At 43.3% G+C, this 18,201-nt stretch overlaps 2 protein-coding genes across 3 annotated transcripts in view; one reads left to right on the top strand and one right to left on the bottom strand.

The window, feature by feature from the left end:
• The first annotated feature begins 204 nt into the window (after positions 1-204).
• LOC115126121 (dematin-like) lies at positions 205-9,444 on the top strand. The gene is made up of 16 exons (XM_029655716.2): positions 205-363; positions 3,673-3,718; positions 3,801-3,878; positions 4,076-4,147; positions 4,579-4,659; positions 4,757-4,801; positions 4,985-5,081; positions 5,174-5,218; positions 5,321-5,455; positions 5,598-5,701; positions 5,917-6,037; positions 6,111-6,151; positions 6,237-6,282; positions 6,823-6,890; positions 7,020-7,100; positions 8,665-9,444. Exons 2-16 carry the CDS (start codon positions 3,710-3,712, stop codon positions 8,776-8,778), a joined length of 1,137 nt encoding a protein of 378 aa, XP_029511576.1. The 5' UTR covers positions 205-363; positions 3,673-3,709; the 3' UTR covers positions 8,779-9,444.
• A 79-nt stretch (positions 9,445-9,523) lies between these two features.
• Positions 9,524-18,201, bottom strand: part of LOC115126103 (serine/threonine-protein phosphatase 2B catalytic subunit gamma isoform-like) — a 30,323-nt gene continuing 21,645 nt past the window's right edge. Inside the window, exons 10-13 of one of the 2 annotated variants that reach the window (XM_029655688.2) lie at positions 16,418-16,502; positions 15,055-15,152; positions 13,141-13,167; positions 9,524-11,149 (exon numbers count right to left, since the gene is read on the bottom strand). In XM_029655688.2, the coding sequence (XP_029511548.1) occupies positions 10,983-11,149; positions 13,141-13,167; positions 15,055-15,152; positions 16,418-16,502 (377 nt within the window). In that variant the 3' untranslated portion in view covers positions 9,524-10,982. The remainder of the gene's footprint in view (positions 11,150-13,140; positions 13,168-15,054; positions 15,153-16,417; positions 16,503-18,201) is intronic. The other variant, XM_029655706.2, reaches the window with a different exon arrangement.

Raw genomic sequence — 18,201 nt, 5'->3', positions numbered from 1 at the left:
GGCCATGCTCATAAAAAAACTGAATCATCCTCCCTCATCTGAAATGGCACCAACCGCCACTGGTTGGGTGGGGATGATGGAAGACTAGAGAATAGAAGAAGAGAAGAGAGGAGGAAGCTACTAGATTGAGATGCAGCCCAGGGGCAGTCTCTTTGCAGCCCAAGCCCCGTTTTGATACACGCACTCACGCACGCGTACATCCTCCCTTCCTCCACTGTCCTCCGTGTCTAGGAGCGCCGTTAAACCGAAAGCCTCTCGCCCATGGCACGCGACTGATGGGATTCTGGCATGCTTGATCTGTTCCCATCATTATAGTTCGTGTTATTTTGTTGATGACGGCGGATCGATCGGTTTGATTGGCAGGTAAAATCGGATTATTTGATTTCATTTTATTATTAGGCACGTTTATAAAAACATTGCATTTGAAAATCAACTAGGGCATATTGGCCCGAGGGCGTCTGGGAAGGATAAATAATGACCTATATCCTATTATCACAGGGGCTGATAAGCACATTTCATGTAAATAATTCAAGCATATTGTTTTGCTACGGGCAGCTCTTTGTCTCATTCCCCCTCGTGCGCATTTATCGACGGAAAGCCGTATGACGTGATTATTATAGTCTTATTGGTTAGAGAGCCTATAATATGATAGGCTTACATGATATATTACTAATAGGCTGCTATAACCTAAATGAGCCTATGTTCATCTGGTGCGTTGAACATGTTTATCTATTTTGAGGCTATATTGTTATACATCTTTATCATAGCAAATATGACTCCTTGAAAGCGACTCCAAACTGTATCTTTAATCAGACAAGGGCACCAGCCAGCCCACTCGGTGATGTTGCATGCTGCGCATGTTTACGCAGCCCCTCTATTGTGAGCCCTACGCGTTCAAACCAGGCCAGCCATCTGACTGTGCTTAATTAGACCTTGTGGGTGTGTGAGAGAGAGTTTACTGTTAATTTCTGATTGCTTATTTCACTTTTGTTTATGATCTATTTCACCTGCTTTGGCAATGTAAATATATTGTTCCCATGCCAATAAAGCCCATGGAATTGAGACAGAGAGAGAAAGAAAGAGAGAGAGGAGAAAGTGTGTGTGTGTTTTGGGGCAGTGGCCATGCAGGATGTGGTTCTAAAGGAAATTCCTCTGTGAGCAGGGTTGGGAACTTGAGTCTGTCCTCAAGGGCACTGTCCACAAACAAACAACCCTTAACCCCCCCAACCCATAAGCACTTATGTAGATCTGAACAGATTGGATAGGTATAAGCAATGCCTATAAGAGGGCAAGGTGGAGCTATTAGCTCTTCTATTACCCTATAGACTAGACCCCATCTATATTTTACTGTGGCGTCTGCGACCTGCCTGCTCCCTATAGATCTCCTAAGCCGGATCCACTCTCAGAGCAACAGATCCCAGGCCAGATCCCAATAGATCAATATTAATCTGCTAACACAGTTGACAGAGAGCTCAGAGCTGCCCCACACTGCTGTCTACACACTGTACCAATGTGTGTGTGTGTGTGTGTCTGTGTGTTTGTGTGAGAAAGGCGGAAGGGGGGACTGGGAGAGAAAAAGGGGAAGACAGAAGGGGAGAGGGACATAGAAAGCCAGAGGGAGAGAGAAAGCAAAAGAGAGGAGGCCTCTCCAAAGTGATGATCCCCAGTGTGGGGAGTGTAACCGTGGTGATGGCTGGCTGGGCGTCGGCCTGACTGGCAGGACTGATAAACAGTTCAGTTAGAGAGAGAGCGGGAGGAGGCAGGAGAGGGGGAGGGGGAAGGATGGAGGTGGGTGCCTGAATCTTTAAGGAATGGTTTAAAAAAATCTGACAAACAAGTGCACTTCAGAGAGAAGGTGAGGCCAACCAGAACCTAGCCAGGGAGAGGGGAAATGGAGAGAAAGGGGAGTAAAGAGATCGATGGGAAAGGAGGGTAAGAGGATGAATAGATCCTTCAGCAGAGGAATTCATCCCTCTACCCCCACTCTCCTCATTCACTCGCTCTCCCTCTCTCTCTTTCTTTAACCCCTAGAGCCAATGTCCGATCCACAGTGCAAATCTAATTAGCAAAATACAAAAATCCCCATAAAAATCCGTTGGTTTAAATTAGAGATATCTATTTTTTGTATTAGATGCATCATCCACCGCATTCGCCGATGTCGCCCTTCCGTATCTGCGGTGAAAGGTGGCAGAGCTACAGCGGTGTTTTTCAGACCACGAGACTTCCCGAAAATTGGTCTTCTCACGAAAACGTCTGTAGCGGCCTTACGGTTTGGCCTACAAAATATTATGACCCCGTCTAATGGAGTCTCTCACGAAGACGTACACAGTTGGTTGTTTTGCTCTAGGACAAACACAAGCCTCATCTGAAGATACCCCGGTACAAGTTGAAAAAATGAATGGAATATATATGGAAGTAGTTTATTGCTTAGAATAAAGGGGGTTAAAAATGTTGTTTCCTGATCTTTCTTTTTTTTCTCAGATATAGGACAGACACTTCACAACAAACTTCCTTTACAGTTTTTTCTAGACTATCTGTTGTTCCATGTAGTGAATCTGTTATTCAATAGGTTTCGATGGGCTAATAGCAGTAAGGCCAAATTCAATGTTTCATCAAATATCTTTTGTATATATATTGTTTTATACATTAAGGGGTCTTAAAATAAAAAATCATATAGCTAAATGATCCTTGGTATGACCGTCTTAAAATAATTCCATATGTTAACTTAGCATGCCAAGAGAGTCATCATGCACAAACAAAAATTGACAGAGCAAAATATTTGCATAAAAAAACATAAAATAATTGATCTTTCGTCTCTATGTGTTTCATAATTTTACTTCAATTCGCAGGAGGCTGAATGTATCTCATCGAAGAAAGCATCTGAAGCGAGCGAAACATCGCTGTCTCTGTATGTGTAGAGGCGATTCTATCTGAGTATGACATTGTTGCTGTCGGTAGCATTGAATGCAAGGGAAGCCAGTGAGCATTTGGCCTCCCTTAGTAAAAAAAAGTATGAAATAACAGCCAATCAGCGTTGAGCTCAACTGTGAATGGTCATGGCGCACCAAAAAAAAGTGTCAAGGGAAGCCATTTTGGATTTGGCGTCACTCCAATCACATTACATCAAGAGCAATACGTCATTGACAGAAACAGCTTGAATTGTTGCATCTCGTTGTGCTTTGTGGACAGAAGTTGTTCTCCTGTTTTGTCATGAAACAAAGGTGTGGTTGAATTTATTCCACGGTGTCTTCTTATTGTCTCGGCCTTAGGCCTATGTATCACGGTCGATAGGCATATGAACTAACAGGTTATAGAGCAAACAACGCAATTATCACAACACATAGGTTGTAATACGGCTTTTTGTTTTCTGGCTAGACTTCCCCAGTGATTTTACCCACACACCGCCACTGAAGAGAATCTTTGTTTTCATCACATACAGCCAGAGGGTGCGTGTGTCACACTATGTCGAGTGACTATCGAGGGCAGTGGTTTTGGGCTGTGTGTGTGTGTGAGACAGTGTGAGTGGGATGTTGTTGTGAGGAGCTTGTGGATGCAGTTCACAGTGGCAACAATATCCTCCATCAGAAAGAAGGGCTTTATGAATGTTGATCCTTATCCACATCACTGAGTTGTTCCGCTCCTCCTAACCTCCCTCTATTTTCTCTCTCCAAGCCATCTGGTTTAAACCACAGGAGAGATTTTCACCATCATGCAGAAGGTAACACACACACACACACATACGTCTTCCTCTGTGTAGGTGGAGGGAGGGGTTAGGTATGATTTATAATGTCTGTGTGTAGGTGGAGGGACGGCCAGCCCCGGGCAGCATATCCTCCTCCTTGCGGGGTCCAAGTGCTCCTGGCTCACCCAGCATCATGGTAAGAGCGAGAGAGACACACACACACACACACACACACACACACACACACACACACACACACACACACACACACACACACACACACACACACACACACACACACACACACACACACACACACACACACACACACACACACACACACACACACACACACACATGGCACCAACACACACTTTCTTGCTCTTCCTCCAGGCCCGTGTGAATGACGAAGTGGTGGAGTACAGGGATCTTGCTGCTCTGCCCAGAGATAAAAGTATTCTACAGGTAGGGTCTGTGTGTATGTGCATGGTGTCTGTGGGGGGTATGTGTGTGTGTGCATGGTTTCTGTGGGGGGTATGTGTGTGTGTGCATGGTTTCTGTGGGGGGTCTGTGTGTGTGTGCATGGTTTCTGTGGGGGGTATGTGTGTGTGTGCATGGTTTTTGTGGGGGGTCTGTGTGTGTGCATGGTTTCTGTGGGGGTATGTGTGTGTGTGCATGGTTTCTGTGGGGGTCTGTGTGTGTGTGCATGGTTTCTGTGGGGGGTATGTGTGTGCGTGCATGGTTTCTGTGGGGGGTATGTGTGTGTGTGCATGGTTTCTGTGGGGGGGTCTGTGTGTGTGTGTGCATGGTTTTTGTAGGGGGTATGTGTGTGTGGTTTATTGGTGCATGTGTACGGTGCGTGTTTGTGATTCAACGCTGTCTGTGCTATTCTGTAGGTGGAGAGACCAGATTTGATGACCTACCAACCCCACCTCACCTTCTCACCGCTAGATGCGCCGCGTACGCCCCGTAGAGAGGTACAAACACACTTCGTGTTAGAGTAAGTAACTCATAACGTCTGTATAAAAAGGGGGGAGAGTGGGATGTGACTGTGTTCTCCTCTTCCTTCTCCAGAGATCCCTCTCTCCTTCCTCCATCTCTCCTCCTCCCTCTCCTGAGGTAAGACACTTCTGTGAGCCTCTCTCCCTCCTTCTCTCCCCTTCTTCTCTCCCCCTTTCTTCCTCCCTTTATTTCTCTGTGTTGGGTGGGTCTTTCTTTTAATCCAGTTACCCAGCAGTAGTAACTCTCTCTCTCTTTCCGTATCTCTTTCTCTCTCTTCTCTCTCTCTCTTCTCTCTCTCAGCTGAAGGAGTATAGAGAGGGGGGAGGGTCTCCAGGAGGCTCCACATTGCAGCTCCGAAAGACAGCCACCCCTGTACAGCAACACTTCCACACGCCAGGTACACACAAACAACACACACACTTGCACACACAAACAAAACACACACACACACACACACATCTACTTTTCTAATTCTGTGTTTTATTTTAGATAATGGTGCCAACATCTACAAGAAGCTGCCAAATTTTAAACAGGGTACAGTATATTTGTTTGAGATTGTGTGTGTCTGATAATTCTAAGAGTGTGTGTGTGTGTGTGTATCTTTGCGTGTCTAATTCTTTCTCTGCCTGTCTGTAGAGGTCAGCAAGCAGCACGTGATGGCCAGCATCATCCAGTCGTCTATGTTCCCAGCAGCTCAGAAACCAGACCCCAACCTGCCCTCAAAGATAGAGACAGAGTACTGGCCTTGTCCTCCTTCACTGGCTACTATGGGTAACGCGCGCACACACACACACACACACGCACACACAGACACACACAGACACGCACAGACACGCACACACGCACACACGCACGCACGTGATTGGAGAGGTACTGGTAGTGTGTGGTCTAATCTCTCCTGTTGTTGCCACAGAGATCGAGTGGAGGAGGAAGAAGGAGGAAGAGGAAGAGGGGAAGGATGAATTTGAAGACCTGACTGATGACGCCAAGACACTGCAGGAGCAGGAGCTCCACAAGGTAACCCATCCCACGGAGACCGTCTTATAAGTGTTTTCATAACGCCTTTTCAGCTATGTATAATGCATTATAATGCAAAACATATTATCATAGAAAGTGTAACCGTCTTCACTAGTCAATATGTATTGATTGATGGTGTGTATGTCTGCATTTGCGTGTGTGTGTGTGTGTGTGTGCGTGCGTGCGTGTGCGTGCGTGCGACGTGGGTGTGTCAGATCAAGTCTAACCTGGGCAGGCTGATCCTGAAGGAGGAGAAGGAGGAGAAGGAGAAGGCTCTACTTGGCATTGGACGCAGGAAGACTCAGTCACTGCCAGACAGAACGCACATGCACACCAGTAAGTTACAGTCCAGTGTGTGTGTGTGCGTGTGTAAGAACCTGATTCTGATTGGTTGCTCTGATTACTACAGGTTCCTCCTTGAAGTCCTCCTCCCGCTCAGGTCTGACCAGGGTGAGTGTGTGTGTGTGCGTGCGTTGCAGTAGCTGTATGTGTGTGTGTTTGTGGTTGATAACTTACACGTGTTACCTCTATGCAGATGCAGTCAGCAGAGTTCGCTATAGAGGGGGATCAGGGCAGAGCAGGTAGGCTATTAGCATGTGTTACAAAAGCACTTGTGGTAGTGAAGTTGGGCCCATACAAGCAAGTTCGCCAATATATATATATATATTTAAGTCTATATTTATGTATGAATATAACTATTTCACTCTCCTTTTTTTGTCTCTCCCTGTCGTGTTGTGCAACTGAAGAGGTAAGAGGTTAGGCCGAGATTCATTTTGATATGCGCTAGATCTGCGTAATAGCATGCTTGACCTTTAAAGGCAATTTCTAATTGAACCGATGTCTTCATTGTCTACAAGCACGATCCGATTGAATCCCGGACGTGTTTTCAAAGCGACTCTTCCCTCTGCTCAAGTCATATCTATCTACCTATAGTGCATTTTGGATTTCACTAACTGTGTGTGTGTGTGTGTGTGTGTGTGTGTGTGTGTGTGTGTGTGTGTGTGTGTGTGTGTGTGTGTGTGTGTGTGTGTGTGTGTGTGTGTGTGTGTGTGTGTGTGTGTGTGTGTGTGTGTGTGTGTGTGTGTGTGTGTGTGTGTGTGTGTGTGTGTGTGTGTGTGTGTAGAATGGAGAGGCACCGCGGGAAAGGATGGACAGAGGAAACTCACTGCCAAGTATGCTGGAACAGACGGTGAGCACTAACACGCACTATGCACACAGACAAAACCCCACTAAAATCACAGTGAAATTTCTTTAAGATAATAAATTCTTTTCCATAAAAAAAAAAAAAGACCCAGCCAACACTGTGTTTTCTCCTCAGATCTACCCATATGAAATGCTCATAGTCACCCATAGAGGGCGCCGCAAGCTTCCGCCGGGCGTGGACCGTACCAGGCTGGAGGTTTGTGTGTGCATGTACAGTTGAAGTCGGAAGTTTACATACAATTAGGTTGGAGTCATTAAAACGCGTTTTTCAACCCCTCCACAAATTCCTTGTTAACAAACTATAGTTTTGGCAAGTCGGTTAGGATATCTACTTTGTGTACTTTTTAATTTTTCCAACAATTGTTTACAGACAGATTATTTCACTTATAATTCAGTGTATCACAATTCCAGTGGGTCAGACGTTTACATACACTAGGTTGACATGGCTTTAGAAGTTTCTGATAGGCTAATTGACATCATTTGAGTCAATTGGAGGTATACCTGTGGATGTATTTTAAGGCCTACCTTCAAACTCAGTGCCTCGTTGCTTGACATCATGGGAAAATCAAAAGAAATCAGCCAAGACCTCAGCAAAAAATTGTAGACCTCCACAAGTCTGGTTCATCCTTGGGGGGCAATTTCCAAACGCCTGAAGGTACCACGTTGATCTGTACAAACAATAGTACGCAAGTATAAACACCATGGAACCACACAGCTGGAAATAGACACGTTCTGGGACCACTCAGGAAGTAGACACGTTCTGTCTCCTAGAGATGAACGTACTTTGGTGCGAAAAGTGCAAATCAATCCCAGAACAACAGCAAAGGACCTTGTGAAGATGCTGGAGGAAACAGGTACAAAAGTATCTATATCCACAGTAAAACGAGTCCCATATCGACATAACCTGAAAGGCCGCTCAGCAAGGAAGAAGCCACTGCTCCAAAACTGCCATAAAAAAGGCAGACTACAGTTTGCAACTGCACATGGGGGCAAAGATCGTACTTTTTGGAGAAATGTCCTCTGGTCTGATGAAACAAAATAGAACTGTTTGGCCATAATGACCAACGTTATGTTTGGAGGAAAAAGGGGGAGGCTTGCAAGCCGAAGAATACCATCCCAACTGTGAAGAGCGGGGGTAGCAGCATCATGTTGTGGGGGTGCTTTGCTGCAGGAGGGACTGCTGCACTTCGCAAAATAGATGGCATCATGAGGGAGGAAAATGATGTGGATATATTTAAGCAACATCTCAAGACATCAGTCAGGAAGTTAAAGCTTGGTCACAAATGGGTCTTCCAAATTGGCAATGAACCCAAGCATACTTCCAAAGTTGTGGCAAAATGGCAACAAAGTCAAGGTATTGGAGTGGCCATCACAAAGCCCTGACCTCAATCCTATAAAAGATTTGTGGACAGAACTGAAAAAACGTGTGTGAACAAGGAGGCCTACAAACCTGACTCAGTTACACCAGCTCTGTCAGGAGGAATGGGCCAAAATTCACCCAACTGAAATAAATCATTCTCTCTACTATTATTCTGACATTTCACATTCTTAAAATAAAGTGGTGATCCTAACTGACCTAAGACAGGGAATTCTTACTTGGATTTAATGTCAGGAATTGTCAAAAACTGAGTTTAAATGTATTTGGCTTAGGTGTATGTAAACTTCCGACTTCAACTGTACGTATGTCATATGTGTGTTACTACTGAAATGTGTTAGTTTGTGTGTGTGTGTTACTAAGTGTTTGTGTGTTCTCTCCTCAGAGACACCTTTCTCCTGAGGACTTTGAGCGTCTGTTCGGAATGCCCATTGCTGAGTTCGACCGCCTGTCGCTATGGAAACGAAATAATCTGAAGAAAAACGTTCAACTTTTCTAGCAGGAAGTGACCTTATCCGTCAGACAGGAAACAGGAACCGCTACACTGCCTAACGAAGAATACCACACAACACCAAACTATCACTCCCTAACTATCCATATCACATACTAACTTATCCTATATCATATCGTACACATTCTTCTATCTGTATGTTCCTTCGTATCCTTTAGTCGCCACTAGCTTTACTATAGAGCATCAGTATAGAGACAAGCCTGACCCTAACCAACCCTAACATTTGCAATGAGAATCTCCTAGTATCTACTGCCTCCCTACCCCCATACACAGACGCAACCGCCTACACACACAATACATATTATGGCTTTTAATACACTCAAACTGGAAATATTATTTTCATGATAAATCCATGTACATTATCAGAGATCTTGTAAATGTGGTTAATGATTGATCGATTGGGATCTTTGTCTTCTGTAACGTATTAGTTCTTAATTCATGTTAATGTGTTACCCAAGATTGAGGTTGACCAAGAGAGATTATATCTCTTAGTCTCGCAAAACAGTAGAGCAATCGTTTTTCCTTGTGGAACATCAGAAATGACTAACATTCCAATCCCACATCGAACCAAGGACCAGACCCATACCCCCTACCTCCCAACCCTACAGTGTATATGCAGAGTTTAGAAAATGAATAAAATATGAATAAAATAAAGCTGTGTTTATTTTTTTTGTAGAATGCTAAATGTATAAAAGAAAAACTTGTTTTCAACAAATTCTACAAGTTAACAAAATTGTTCCTTTTCAGTTTTTATTGAATGGAGTGATACATCTACAGAAATCAGAGGCCTCGCAGTACAAGTACTTGACAAAAAAAAAAAACATTTTTTTATTCAGCTATTAAGAAAAACCTTGATTAAACAATCTCTGTACATTCTGTGAGATATGTTGAGGAGCTGGAACAGAAGTCAGAAAAAAAATGAGGCCCCGGCCCCCCTCTCCCACCCCCTTACATACAGTACACCTCCACAACACCATTCTCTATTAACGCCCCCCTCCCCCACAACCAAAAACCCACACTCCAAACAGCCACTCGTCTCGCCGACTCACCTCCACTTAGTCATCATCCACCTACACCCATCCTCTCCACACACAAACCTTTCACTCATACATCTTGCTCTCTCTCTCTCACACACACACACACACAATCTTCAACTCCTCCACTGGTAACCAACTGACATCTTCGCAAAGAGACAACTCTCATCTTTACTTCACCCCCCCCTGGCTGATCTAGGTATAACGCCTAATTCTACTTTTCGTAAAAATAAAAAAAATAATAAAAACAAAGTCAAAATCACATTGAGAGAAGGGAACATTTATAATGTACATATATAATATAAATGTCAATACTCTGTCACACTATCATTGGCATAAGAAAGGATGGATTTAATGCAATGGAGGTTCCAATCGATTATTCTTTTTTACTCAAGTGCTCTTGCTTGCTCTTTTTGGGTGGGACACAAACAGACACGGCAAATGTACTTTAAACTTTATCTTAGGCACCATAGCATAGGTACTTCATATTTTAGGTACCATAGCCGAGATACTTTATATCTTAGATGAGTAAAGACCTTTATATGAGTTACAGCACAGGTCTTCCTTTGCCAAGCACACAAAGTAGTAACAGATAAAAATGTGTTCTGAATATTATCCCAAATATCAACTCAAAATTACAAAATGGATTTGCCTTTTATTTAATACGGCAGTGAAGCCCCAGCCTAGGGCCAGTCTACATAGAAATGTACATTGTATATTGAATCGTTATGTATCATTTATAGAAATGTACACTGTAGATTTAATCATCATGTGTCATTTGTTCAGATCCACTTTTAAACTGATGACATTAGATTCATTCTAGATGAAATAAATAAACATGATGTTGGACTGATTCTCTGGAGGCCAAGTAACAAAGACCCATCCTACTGCCCCTCACAGAGAGAAGAGAGGGAGAGAAGGAGAGGAAGAGAGGGAGAGAAGGAGAGGGAGAGAGGGAGAGAAAGAGGAAGAGAGGAAGAGAGGGAGAGGAAGAGAGGGAGAGGAAGAGAGGGAGAGAAAGAGAGGGAGAGAAGAGAGGAGAAGAGGGAAGGGGAGACAGTGAAAAAAGAGAGGACAGCAGAAAGGGAGAAAGGCACAAGAGAAAAAGGGAGAAGAGGGAAAAACAGAGGGAGAGAGTGAGGGAGGTGGGCCAGGTGTCTAGGCCTGTGTGTTGGTCCCGTTCTTGTCGGGTGGGGCGCTGGCTGTAAGGTTGTTGGAAGGGGGAGGAGCATCTTGACGGGGGGGCATCCTCTCATTGACCCTGTCCAGACCTCGGGCCTCCTCAAAGGACTGGATCTTATGCTGCGGGTTGAACCCTTGGATGGCTGGAGGAGAGATGTAGAGTTTAGCATCAGTGCAGGAACCCAACACACTCCACAGTTGCAGGGTATAAAGAGGGTAAGGGGGATACAACTCTAGGTTGGGATGATGCTGGGTAAGGGAGGTATATGGGTAAAGAGAAAGGATAAGGTAGTAGGTAGTGGTCATATGTATAGTCTAATATGGTAATGTTAGGTTGCTAATACATGATAAACTAGTATAGTTTAATATGGTAATTTAGTCACTAATATATGGTAAACTAGTATAGTCTAATATGGTAATGTTTAGTCGCTAATACATGGTAAACTAGTATAGTCTAATAGGGTAATGTTTAGTCACTAATACATGTTAAACTAGTATAGTCTAATATGGTTAATGTTTAGTCGCTAATACATGGTAAAGTAGTTTAATATGGTAATGTTTAGTCGCTAATACATGGTAAAGTAGTTTAATATGGTAATGTTTAGTCGCTAATACATGGTAAAGTAGTTTAATATGGTAATGTTTAGTCGCTAATACATGGTAAAGTAGTCTGATATTTTATTCAAATGGCACTCCCCAATCTGAGCTCTTTGTTGCAGGTGCATGGTAACATGAGAAAAAAGAAGAAACCTGCACACTGCTCTTGCTAGTATCACTGTGATACTAGAAAGAGCAGTGTGTGGGTTTCTTCTTTTTTTCTCAGACGAGAGAGGTTTAGTTGTTAGACTTGGTGGTTAGAGGTAAGACACTTACTTCAAGAACATCAAGGCAGCATGGGCAAACAAACGAGAGAGATTGAGACCAGGTGGAAGAGAAAAAGAGGGAGTGCATGGGAGAGAACGAGGGAGTGGAGGGTAGAGAAAGAAGGAGTGGAGGGGAGCAAACTGGCATAAACAGTCTGATACTTTAAGGTCAATAGCCTGATATTTTGTGTTGCTAGTTAAGCTAACAAAAAAAATGAGAAACACTGTTTACATGGTAGTTATGTAGATCAATACTGACTAATGGGCAACATTTTGTCCACAAAACTGCACTTAACCCGGTTAAAAAAATACCTTAAACCCCCTAAGGTTGATGTCCGCGCCCCCGGGGAAATCAAATTAGCATAATAAATAAGCTAGAGACGTTAAATGTTTTTTTTTTTTAAATGGATGCAACTCAATCCACCGCATCTGCCTATGTCGCACTTCCGCATCTGAGGTGAAAGGTGACAGAGCTAGAGCAGTGTTTGTCAGACCATGAGACATCCCGAAAATTGGTCTTCTAAAAAATCCTCTGTAGCGTCCGAATGGCCTACAAACTATTATGGAAAGATGAGACTCTCACGATGGCGTTCTCCATTTTGCTCTACGACCTCCACAAGTGTCAGACTCGGCTGAAGTTGGTACAGCTGATCTGCCAACTTCTGTCTGTAAGGTCCGAACCGTTTGGTCGACAAACTAATATGACCCCTCTGTGCAAAGATGACTCTCACAAACATGTACATGTCGGTTGTTTTGCCCGGGGATGCCCACTGGCCTCACAAGATTCGTCTGTAGGTCCCCGGTACCAGTTGACAAAAATGAATGGAAGTACAGTATATATAGAGACTATTTAATGCCAATAATATGGGGTTAAATACATGTAAACATTAAATAAAAAAATAAAAAACACTTCCTGATCTTTCTAATATCGCTCCGATATAGGAGAGACACTTCAAAAACAAACTTCCTTTTGATATTTTTTTGGAACTATCGGTTATTCAATGTTTTTGTATGGGCAAATAGCAGTTAGGCCCAAAATAATAATTAATAAAAAAACGTTTTACATATTTTTGAGGGTTACTTCAAGGGGTCTTAAAATTTCAAATCACTTAACCAATTCCATATATCTTAGTAGAACCCCCCTTAGTCTCTGATGGGTTGAAGGTAGAGTTGGTAATATGTACATAAACAACAATAAGCTCAAACTTTGAGGAGGGAGGAGGGGAGAGAGAGAAAGAGAGAGAGAAAGAGATGACAAATGACTTGCGTACCTCGTGCCTCTTCTGCCTCTACGGTAGCTGTGTAAGCGTGAGTAGTAGAGCCATGCCCAAAACATACAGAGAGAGAGTGTTAACATTACCAACAGAACCAGATCAGTGAGTAATCAATGCATTCAGAGAGTGTTAAACATCATATATAGTCAGTGAATTATGTTTTCAATGCATTCAGTGTTAAACATAATCTATAGTGAGTTACACTACATGGTCAAAAGTATGTGGACACACCTTCAAATGAGTAGATTCGGCTATTTCAGGCACACCCTTTGCTGACAGGTGTATAAAATCGAGCACACAGCTATGCAATCCCCATAGACAAACATTGGCAGTAGAATGGCCCGTACTGAAGAGCTTAGTGACTTTCAACATGGCACCGTCATAGGATGCCACTTTTCCAACAAGTCAGTTTGTCAAATTTGTGCCCTGGTCAACTGTAAGTGCTGTTATTGTGAAGTGGAAACGTCTAGGAGCAACAACGGCTCAGACGCAAAGTGGTAGGTGACACAAACACACAGAACGGGACCACCGAGTGCTGAAGCGTGTAAAAATGGTCTTGTCATCGGTTGAAACACACTACCAAGTTCCAAACGGCCTCTGGAAGCAACATCAGCAAAACAACTGTTCGTCGGGAGCTTCATGAAATGGGTTCCTTGGCCGAGCAGCTGCACACAAGCCTAAGATCACCATGCACAATGCCAAGTATCGGCTGGAGTGGTGTAAACCTTGCCGCCATTGGACTCTTGAGCAGTGAAACACGTTTTCTGGAGTGATGAATCACGCTTCACCATCTGGAAGTCCGATGGACGAATCTGGATTTAGCGGATGCCAGGAGAACGCTACCTGCCCCAATACATAGTGCCAACTGTAAAGGTTGGTGGAGGAGGAATAATAGTCTGGGGCTGTTTTTCATGGTTTGGGCTAGGCCCCTTCCAGTGACAGGAAATCTCAATGCTACAGGATAGGACATTCTATACGATTCAGTGCTTCCAACTTTGTGGCAACAGTTTGTGGAAGGCCCTTTCCTGTTCAGCGTGACAATGCCCCTGGGCACAAAGCGAGGTCCATACAGGAATGGTTTGTCGAGATCGGTGTGGAAGAACTTGACTGGGCTGCACAGAGCCCCGACCTCAACCCCATCAAACACCTTTTTTGATGATTTGGAACACCAACAGCGAGCCAACCCTAATCGCCCAATCAGTGTCCGACCTCACTAACGCTTGTGGCTGAATGGAAGAAAGTCCCCGCAGCAATGTTCCAACATCTAGTGGAAAGCCTTCCCAGAAGAGTGGAGGCTGTTATAGCAGCAAAAGGGGACCAACTCCATATTAATGCCCATGATTATGGAATGAGATGTTCGATGAGCAGGTGTCCACATACTGGCCATGCAGTGTATGTTATCAATGCATTTAGAGAGTGTTAAACATCTATAGTCAGTGACTTGTTATCAATCCAGTCAGTCAGTCAATGATCATTCAACCACATCCCCAACCTCCCCCTGCCCTCTCCCCTCTCAACCCCGACACAGGAGTACTAGGATTTACAGTGACAGTCACACATACACCCAGTCACAGTGGTTAGTGCAGAAGGAGTGCAGGAATGTTTTTGGTTTAAGAGCTTGATCGAGGTTGAAATATATTTTTGTCGGTTAAAGGAGAATGTGGATTAGGGATTGGTGTGTGTGAGTGAGAGGTAGTGTGCGTTCTGGGAGAGAGAGGGAGAGAGTGATTTAGTAGTGTGGGTGTATAAGTGTGTGAGTCAGAGAGAACGAGAGAGGAGGGGTGATGAAGATTTTGTCTGTTGGTGGGTTTGAGTGCAGGCAAAAGAGAAAGCATGATGCCATAGTAATTCAGGTTAGAGTGTATGAGTGTAGGTGTATGTTTGTGTGTAGGTTTAGGTGTGTATACGTACCGCTCTCCAGGGTCTGCCGTCCTCCAGACAGAACTCCTACAGGCAAGGCCCCAGTCGGGGTCAGCCCCTTCAGCTGTAACACACTCTCATTCTCCTCTCTGTCAACACACACAAATTCCATTTTCAAATTCAAAAGCATGGTTGTTACAAGGGAGGCACCGTAGAAAGATTGGATTGAAAGCTGAACCTAACCAAGGCCAGGTCTTTTATCAATACTGTCTGTAATGGTGTGCCCCAGGGCTCTGTACTTGGTTCTCTCTTATTCACTATTTATATAAATAATTAAGGCAAAAATGTGCAACTTCACTTTTATGCTGATGATACTGTTATTTATTGTTGTGCCTCGTCTCTCACAAAAGCTTTTGAGAACATGCAAACTGGTTTTTATACGATTCAACATATCTTGTGTCAATTGAAGCTCATCCTCAATACTGACAAAACTAAACTAATGGTGTTTTCTAAAGCAAGAAATAAATCTCTGAACCTTTCACCCATTACTACCTGTCAGGGCAAGGAGATTGAGACTGTAACCTCATATAAATATCTTGGAATTTTAATTGATGACAGCCTCTTTTAAAATTGAAGTTGTGATTTTATTTTAGGAATAAAGCCTGTTTTTCTTTTGAAGCCAGGGGGCTAGTATCAGCTACATTCATGCCTTTACTAGACTATGGGGATATTTTATATATGATGCTTCCGCTCAGTGTTTGAGATCAATTGACACCCTTTACCATGGCACTTTGAGATTTATTTTAAACTGAAAAACCCACTGCACCAGGGTTGGCTGGCCTTCTCTAGTCACTCGTAGGCTGTCACTGGTATACTTTTATTTACAAAGCCATTTTGGTTTTACTACCATTTTATTTGGCTATTTTTATTGTTCAGAAATGTGGTGGGTACTCTCTTCGTTCGCAGGACTTTATCCTGCTAACTGTTCCAAATGTCCAAACTGAATTTAGTAAAACGGCTTTTATGTACTCTGCGCCATCGTCTTGGAACGCCCTAGAAAATACTTTTAAACTGGAAGAACCTGTCCCGATTGGTATTTTTAAATCACTGATGAATGATCTTGAGACGGATTCCCTGACCTGTCAATGTTTTTAATTTGCGGTTTTATGATTTTGTTATACTCTTGTAAATTCTATGGTTTTTACTAGATTACTTGTAGTGTTTCATGTTGTCTGTCTGTAATTGTGTAATGACTTGGTGCTGCCTATCTTGGCCCGGAAGCTCTTGAAAAAGAGATTTCTAATCTCAATGAGCCCTTCCTGGTTAAATAAAAGGTAAAAATCTAATTTAAAAAACCTTTACAGAGGTTGATTACATCATCAATAAAACCGTATAGAGACAAACACACACTTACCGGAGTACAGAAAAGACGCGGGCCATCTTCCCGATCGCTCGGATCTTATTCCTGATCACCTCCTTCCTCACAGCAGAAGTTCCAGCTGAGAGAGAGACAGAGAGCGGAATGGGGAGAGACAGGGGGGTAAGGGACTGGTGAAACAAAAACTACCCATCATAGTCACGCACATCACGACACACACTGGCAGTGTTCAAGAGCATCAAAACTCATGGGTAAATTGTGATCTATAAATATTATTGAGTAGTTATTTATGATGCTAGATCAGTAGATCAGTCCGTCTCGACTCTCCTTTAAAGTCGAACACGCGTGCACCCGCACAAACACGCACACAGCTCAGCTGATACTCAGCTGGCATGTGGCATCAATAGAAGCTTTGATAAGGTATTGGTGCAACAACAGATATTTAAGACTGAATAGTGTGATTTGGCCACGTTTTTTATTTATTTTTTATTTTACCTTCATTTAACTAGGCAAGTCAGTTAAGAACTAATTCTTACTTTCAATGATGGCCTAGGAACAGTGGGTTAATTAACTGCCTGTTCAGGGGCAGAACGACAGATTTGTACCTTGTCAGCTCAGGGATTTGAACTTGCAACCTTCCGGTTACTAGCCCAACGCTCTAAACACTAGGCTACCCTGCCGCCCCAGGTTGTGGTTTGACTTGGATTCCATTTTTGTCACTGGCCTACACACAATACCCCATGATGTCAAGGTAGAATTGTTTTTCAAAGTTGCTAAAATGTCTTGAGTCAATAAGTATTCAACCCCTTTGTTGTGGCAAGCCTAAATAAGTTCAGGAATACAAAATGTGATTAACAAGTTACGGAATATGTTACATGGACTCACTGTGTGCAATAATAGTGTTTTACATGATTTTTGAATTACTACTATTACTATTGGAAATCATTTGAGTCAATTGGAGGTGTACCTGTGGATGTACCTTCAAACTCAGTGCCTCTTTGCTTGACATCACGGGATAATCAGAAGAAATTAGCCAAGAACTCTGCATTTTAATTATTATTTTTTCGACCTCCACAAGTCTGGTTCATCCTTGGGAGCAATTTCCAAATGCCTGAAGGTACCACGTTCATCTGTACAAACAATAGTACGCAAGTATAAACACCATGGCCCACGCAGCCGTCATATTGCTCAGGAAGGAGACGGGTTCTGTCTCCTAGAGATGAATGTACTTTGGTGTGAAAAGTACAAATCAATCCCAGAACAACAGCAAAAGGACATTGTGAAGATGCTGGAGGAAACAGGTACAAAAGTATCTATATCCACAGTAAAACGAGTCCTATATCGACATAACCTGAAAGGCCGCTCAGCAAGGAAGAAGCCACTGCTCCAAAACTGCCATCAAAAAGCCAGACTACGGTTTGCAACTGCATATGGCCACAAAGATCGTACTTCTTGGAGAAATGTCCTCTGGTCTGATGAACCAAAAATAGAACTCATCGGCCATAATGACCATCGTTATGTTTGGAGGAAAAAGGGGGAGGCTTGCAAGCCAAAGAATACCATCCCAACCGTGAAGCACGGGGGTGGCAGCATCATGTTGTTGGGGTGCTTTTTGGCAGGAGGGACTGGTCCACTTCACAAAATAGATGGCTTCATCAGGAAGGAAAATTATGTGGATATATTGAAGCAACATCTCAAGACATCAGTCAGGAAGTTAAAGCTTGGTCGCAAACGGGTCTTCCAAATGGACAATGACCCCAAGCATACATCCATATTTGTTGCAAAATGGCTTAAGGACAACACAGTCAAGGTATTGGAGT

Source organism: Oncorhynchus nerka, linkage group LG4, assembly GCF_034236695.1.
Source record: "Oncorhynchus nerka isolate Pitt River linkage group LG4, Oner_Uvic_2.0, whole genome shotgun sequence".
Lineage (NCBI taxonomy): Eukaryota > Metazoa > Chordata > Actinopteri > Salmoniformes > Salmonidae > Oncorhynchus > Oncorhynchus nerka.
Note: the sequence above shows the minus strand (reverse complement) of the source record. Positions and strands in the feature narration are given on the sequence as shown.

What these genes read in the sequence shown, in the direction of transcription:
- LOC115126121 (XM_029655716.2), top strand. An exon ending in CTCCTCCTCCCTCTCCTGAG is followed by an intron (nt 4,802 to 4,984) that starts GTAAGACACTTC and finishes TCTCTCTCTCAG; the next exon opens with CTGAAGGAGTATAGAGAGGG. An exon ending in CAGAACGCACATGCACACCA is followed by an intron (nt 6,038 to 6,110) that starts GTAAGTTACAGT and finishes TGATTACTACAG; the next exon opens with GTTCCTCCTTGAAGTCCTCC.